Source organism: Sinocyclocheilus grahami, unplaced genomic scaffold (assembly GCF_001515645.1).
Source record: "Sinocyclocheilus grahami isolate Dianchi unplaced genomic scaffold, SAMN03320097.WGS_v1.1 scaffold1981.1, whole genome shotgun sequence".
NCBI classification, from domain to species: domain Eukaryota; kingdom Metazoa; phylum Chordata; class Actinopteri; order Cypriniformes; family Cyprinidae; genus Sinocyclocheilus; species Sinocyclocheilus grahami.
This window is the reverse complement of record NW_015507160.1, coordinates 98,696-105,507: the sequence shown is the minus strand read 5'-3', so window position 1 is coordinate 105,507 and position 6,812 is coordinate 98,696. Positions and strand designations below refer to the sequence as shown.

At 41.5% G+C, this 6,812-nt stretch overlaps 1 protein-coding gene across 1 annotated transcript in view; it reads right to left on the bottom strand.

The window, feature by feature from the left end:
• Nucleotides 1–3,994: 3,994 nt before the first annotated feature.
• Nucleotides 3,995–6,812, bottom strand: part of LOC107573589 (ankyrin repeat and SOCS box protein 2-like) — a 3,540-nt gene continuing 722 nt past the window's right edge. The window contains exons 2-4 of the mRNA XM_016260017.1: nucleotides 5,900–6,419; nucleotides 5,225–5,378; nucleotides 3,995–4,357 (exon numbers count right to left, since the gene is read on the bottom strand). Of these exons, the coding sequence (XP_016115503.1) occupies nucleotides 4,224–4,357; nucleotides 5,225–5,378; nucleotides 5,900–6,419 (808 nt within the window). The 3' untranslated portion in view covers nucleotides 3,995–4,223. The remainder of the gene's footprint in view (nucleotides 4,358–5,224; nucleotides 5,379–5,899; nucleotides 6,420–6,812) is intronic.

Genomic DNA, 6,812 nt, shown 5'->3' with positions numbered 1-6,812 from the left:
AATAACATTACCAGTGATGTCCGGATTTTAAATGACAACATGACTGACAACAGTTTATCTAATCACACGAACGAAATGTTCAAATAAAGCTTTGAAACGGTTCATAAAACGGTAAACTTCACATTTCAGCCTTTAAATAAAGAAAAGGGTTGAGTCAAAATGATAATTGATTAATAAATGATTATATGTATTTGATCTGCTCCATAAATGATTCTAGATAACTTGTATGAATTGTTTAAAAATGTAGAATCCACAGAAGCTTGTTTTTCATCAGCCGGTCAGAATGTGCAGCAGGGCTTGTAAATCAGGTCTGTTTTTGGCTGGACAGTAAATATGTCTCTGTAACTCCACTCGCTGACAGCTGGTGGCGCTGATGGATATATTCATTTGTATAATTCCCTTATTAGCACTCTTAAACCCTCCCAGCTTCTCCGCCAAACGACGCTGCTGTGCGCACGCAAGACTGTTACTTAAAACTCTGCTTTATGCTGGACCGAATCAGAATCAGAAAGAGCTAACCCAGAAAGAGCTATTTATCCGGAGTTGTTCAAATCGCGGTAATCTAATATGGTTATAATAATTAAAATATGAAATGGTAATACTAATCGTGGGGAATTTTATCATGATTTATCGTCAAACCAGTAATCGTTACATCTCTTCTCCAGATGTTAACTGATGGACTGGAGTGCTGTGGATTATTGTGATGTTTTTATCAGCTGTTTGGACTGTCATTCTGACGGCACCCATTCACTGCAGAGCATCCATTGCTGAGACACTGATGCAGTGCTACATTTCTACAAACCTGATGAAGAAACACACTCCTCTACATCTCGGATGGCCTGAGGGTGTGTGCATTTTCAGCATTTTCATTTTTGGGTGAACTATCCCTTTAATGAGTCGTCTACACGGTTATCCAGTCATAGTGTTTGATTGTCCTGTCTGTTATTGTGTGATTAATATTAACTCCTTCCCCGCCAAACACAGAATTTTCTGTGTTCTCACTGTTAAACGCTAGGGGGCGCTATCTCGCATCTCCTGATTGAGTCTAGAATCACTCGATCAAAAACACAGACCAGGAAGACGCAAAAACCAGCGCTCTCATATGTAAGCTTCTGAAAAATAATGCGATCATCAACACTAACCGCATATAAATGAAAACTGCCTAATGTTAGCGAGGTAAGTGTGGATCCAGAAAGAGCTGTGAAGCTTTGGGAGCGCTGATGGAAGCCATCTACTGCAGCTTTGCTTTGATAATATTACTGAATATGATACAGATGTAGTATTTGATAAAAATTTGATTTTCTCAGCTTTTTGCTCAATGTAGTTTTAGACTTCATAAAAAAAGCAACATTCAAGTGTTGATTAAAAGAAACGATTCTTGAAGCTAGAATAAAACAGGTTTTTTAGTTTGAAAGTGGAGGGTCTGATCTTTAGTTTGATGTATTGCATGTTCAGATATTCATACAACAAAATATTCTGGGGGCCTTAAAATATTCGTGAAAGTCAGCAAAAACGCTGGCGGGGAAAGTTAACAATCTAACGGAGAGCAGCTGTGTTTTACTGTGTTTTGTGTGAGTGATGTGACTCTGAGCGGTGTAATACTGTGGTGTTGTGTCAGACAGAAGGGGCGCTCCCTGCAGAAGCCGAGGAGCTGCTGTGTGTGCTGCAGGAGCGGAGGAGCTGGGCGGCTCGACGGTACTCTCTGACCGACGCCGGCCTGCTGAGACGCTCCAGCTTCAACACTCACACCCACATCTGATCAAACCCTGTCCACACAGCAGCCAGTTAAGCTACAAAGACCTGTGAACTCTGTTCAGTCTGATGTAGTTGAGCGCATTTGTCATATTACTGTCAAAAGAAGACAGAATTTTTGTTTGTGTGCAGTTTGTTGGACTTCACAGGCGCTGTTTCTTTGCTCTGCTGTAACGTGTGAAGAGTATTTCTGTATCACATGTACAGCTGTTACGTGGCTGTTGGTGCTGCTGGTTTGTGACGCATTAAAAAGCCTGTTTTTGTTCCGTCTTCTTTCATTGTGTCCTGATTGTGTGTCAGTCCTGCAGATCTGATCAATTTAAAGTTGTACTTTTTTACTTTTACTCAAGCATGTTTTTGTTCAGATACGTGTACTTTTGAGAGAAACTTTCACAGAGTATAATTTGAGTACTTTTCACGCCCCTGACCGAGTCATTATTCACGTCAAGTTTTGTTCTCGTCTGACACTCTTTTATCATGAGAGAAATGCAGGAGAACACACTGGGAGAACACCCCATGAAATAAATATACTTAATACTTTCAAGTACATTTATTTTTCACTAGGGAAACTACATTATAAATCACACTAAGTATACTACAAATACATTTTTATATTTATGTATTTAAAATGTCCTGCAATTGTACTTTTAGTGTACTAAACTGCTATACTTAAAGTCTGCTGAATTGGAACAACTAATTTTGTTAATGCACTTTAATCGTGCTGAAGTACAATTAAAGATATACTTAGTATATTGTGCTAAAGTGGAACTATTGCAAGTATACTTCAGGTACACTTTAAATAATTTACATTTAAAGTCTGATATTATTCAAAGATCATACAATCCTCACCAATAGTGCCATTAAAACATTTTAGGCTTAATATTAAGAAAAGTGCATTGTGCACAAGTAGAATGCTAAGTAAAGTTTAATTATATTTTTTATATCAGCAAGTCTTGAGTTATCTGTCAGTAAATATGTTAATAGATTTGAACTATACTTATGGAATGAATGTATTTTAAATCTATAATGTATTTAGTAGGGTTGTGTCGGCTGCAAGCTGGAGTAAGCCGGCAGGAGCACAGTATATCAGGCTGTTTGCTGTGAGATGACCCCGCTCTTCTTCCTCAGGCCTTGACTCATCCTCACACACTTCAGAAGAGCAGAGCTGCTGTCTCAGATGAGGAGCGTTAGAGGAAGACCTGCAGCTGAACACAGCTCCACAGCCTTCTGACACACCATCACTTCCCCAGGCACTGAGCAGTTACTACATATATTTCTTACAACCTATCAATAATTCAACAAAATGGAAAGAGGAAGGTGATGAAGATGAAGAGGAGGCGTCTCGACGGGACGGATAGGTAGTCCTGCTCTCTCTGTTCTCTTCTCAATGAGGGACAGAGCTCAAGTAGCATTTCACAATCCCTTTCTGCTGCTCCCTGCGGAGCCGCTGCTTTCTGTGGGATGGTCCTGCTCCGGGCCCTGGGCTCCGGTAGGGTCCAAACCTGGGCAGGTGACAGTACTCGAGTGAGCAAACTCCTGCTATTGTCCTCCAGCCAGAGGGAGCCACGCAGACCCACTAATATGACACAGGACAGTGTTTGCTGTTGGCAGTTCTATGGGCTTTGTCTAACTTTCTCTTTCTTGACGACTCGATTTAAGTCTCCGAATGTTCGACTACAAATGCGAGAGTGCTCTCCGGCTCCTCCGCAAGGCTTGAAGGAGGGATTCAGCTTCTGTGTGGCTGGAGTGAGGGGCAAACAGACAGACAGGATTCTTGAGCGCACACCTCCTGCTCCTCCAGAGAAACAGCGAAATTCTGCTAAATTCATTACATTTTATATGTTAACAATGCTTTGGAAAAAACATAATCTTTAAAAAAATATAAAGTATGCACATAAACCCAAACAGGAAATTAAACAGTTATTGATTAAACGTGTCCTAAACTCCTGGAGCCCTGCTGTCTCATATTTCAGAGCAGTCACTGCAGTTTATGAAAGAAATCAATCAAATCTGTGTGTGTGTGTGAAAATATTCAGATGTAACCCCTTTGTAATCATTAACATTTTCAGAAGTAACTGTAATTTAATGACACTGTAACAGATTACAGCTACATTCCGTTACATGTAACTAGTTACTCCCAGCGCTGGCTTTAACCCGTTAGATGATTTATTATTTAGTTAGAGATGCTGTCACACTAAAAACCTGATCGTAATCCAGAGCGTGTGCTAAATGAGCTGATTATATCTGGTAATAATTCACTATTTTGCACTGTCTGTTAATGAAAGGAATGACAGCTTTTCAAGAGCTCAGACACTCGAAGCCTGAGAGCAGGTTTATTCTGTGAACACCACCATCATATCGGTATTTTCAGATCATTTACATTAAACTGTGTGTCAAGCACGTCACGATGAATTCAAAGTGATATAAATACACAGTGCACAGGAGTGTAATCTGGTGCGGTCAGTGTTGTGCTAAAGGCCCCTGGAGCTCAGGAAGCGCAGCATGGGGCCCGGCAGCGGCAGTGACTCCACACATCTCAGTCTCTGCGGCCCCAGCTGCTCTCGGATCCTCAGCCCACAGAGATGCGTCAGGCCTCGAGGAGACGCTGTCGAGACAGAAGCAGAAGAACACACTGTTCAATCACGCTTAACACGCACACAAGGGACTCTGCAGGACGGACAAGCTCATAAAAGCCTAACAGATATTATGAAAAGCAAATGAACAAAAATATCCTCGTTTGAAATCCAAAGTTGAAACACTGAAATTATCTTTTGTGTAAAAATAAAGCATGAAAGACCAACAAAATGTATATTATACACTGCCAGTCAGAAGTGTTTGAACAGTAAGGTTTCTAATGTTTTTAAAGAAGTCTCTTCTGCTCACCAAGCCTGCATTTATTTCATCCAAAATACAGCAAAAGCAGTACTCTTTAAAATAACTTTTCTATTTGAATATATTTTAAACTGTAATTTATTCCTGTGATTTCAAAGCTGAATATTTAGCATCCTTCCTCCAGTCTTCAGTGTCACATGATCTTCAGAAATCATTATAATATGCTGATTTGCTGCTAAAAAAACATGTATTATTATTATTGTGTTGAAAACTTATTTCTTGATGAATAGAAATTTCAGAAGAAGAGCATTTATCTGAAATACAGCTTTGATCACAGAAATAAATTACAGTTTAACAGATATTGAAATATAAAGCAGTTATTTTAAATTGTAATAATATTTCGCAATATTACTGTTTTTGCTGTACTTTGGATCAAATAAATGCAGGCTTGGTGAGCATGAGAGACTTCTTTAAAAACATTAAAAATCTCACTGTTCAAAATCTTCTGACTGGTCGTGTAGATGTGTCACTGCTTGCTGAAATAGTTCAAAGGTCAAAGATCATAGCGATCTGTGTATCTCTGCTGTCTGCGCTGCGTGCGCTTTTACTGGCGAATGAAAACAGATGCTCGTGCACTCACATGTTTTCTCCTTAATGCTCGTCCACTCCGGTTGGTCCAGAAGGAGATCTCTGACCCTGCTGCAGAGCTGAACGTTTCCTACATAGTCCAGCAGCAGATCAACGATCCGCCCGGCTGAGCGTCTCCAGCAGGAGGACGAGATCCAGTCACAGAACTGAAAGACAACAGATCACGGTCAGAGCTTCAGAAGATAAAACACACTGCAGGCCTACTAACCCTCTATGCTACGCATCATGTTCGAACCATGAAATATATATTAAAAAAAACAAGTTTTTATTACATGAAATAACTTCCAATTGTACAAATCAAAACAGATTTTTGATATGGCAACAGTGTACCACAATAAAAAATGACCAAAGTAGTAGTTTTTCTATTAAATTATGATTTTCTTTTCAACTGAAATGTACGTTTCTTTTAGAAATTGATGCATCTAATCTTTATTTTCATCAAAATCTGCCAAACACACACACAGACACAGACAGACAGACAGACACACACACACACACACACACACACACACACTCACACACACACACACACACACACAGACACAAACACCATATTGCAATATATTGTATTTTCCCCCCCAAAATAACAAGGAAATAAGTATAAATGAATTGCTGCCAAATGGCAACCATAGAGGGTTAACTGGTCAAAGACACACTGAATCAGTACCTTTAACTGTGCGTCAGTGTCGCTGGTGTGTCTCTGGCGCGTGTGAGTTCTGAGGTCGCTGTGATGTGTGTCGCAGGTAAAGCAGGGCCGAGCGTCACAGCCGCGGTCCAGCAGATACTGCAGGAGGTCCAGCTGATGAGTGTGCAGCAGCAGCGCTGGGAAGCCTGTGTTCACATGGGCTCCGTGCTCCAGCAGCAGGGCCACGGTCTCCAGACAGCCGTGACGCACCGCTAGCAGCAGCGGGCTGCAGGGGTCAGTGTTGGGGTCGGCTCCGGCCCTCAGCAGAGCGGCGGCGGCCCCTGTGTTCCTGGCAGCGACGGCGCAGTACAGAGCAGAAACACGCCGGTCCTGGAACCCAGCGGAGCGCTCCGGAGAGAGTTTGCTGTTGACATCGAATCCTGACTCGATCAGCAGACTCAGAACAGCCCGCCGGTCGTGCTCCGCCGCCAGATGAAGCGGAGAGACACCACTCCGCCGGACCCTCGCCCGGCTGCTGACCGGGAGCAGTGAGGAAACTATCCTGAAAACATTTCACAGCTTATTCTACAAATCAATCATTCATTACATCAACACACTATTAAATGTCTTAAAGGAACTGTTCACAAAAAATGTAAATGTAGATCAGGATGAGTTTGTTTCTTCATCAGGTTTGTAGAAATGTAGCATTGCATCAGTGTCTCAGCAATGGATGCTCTGCAGTGAATGGGTGCCGTCAGAATGAGAGTCCAAACAGCTGATAAAAACATCACAATAATCCACAAGTAATCCACAGCACTCCAGTCCATCAGTTAACATCTGGAGAAGACAAAAACTGAAACTAATCCAGCACACACTCACACACTCATAAATCCATAATAACGCTCCTTCCCGTGAAAAAGTGCATCTGCTGTTGTCTCTCACATCAAAATCCAGC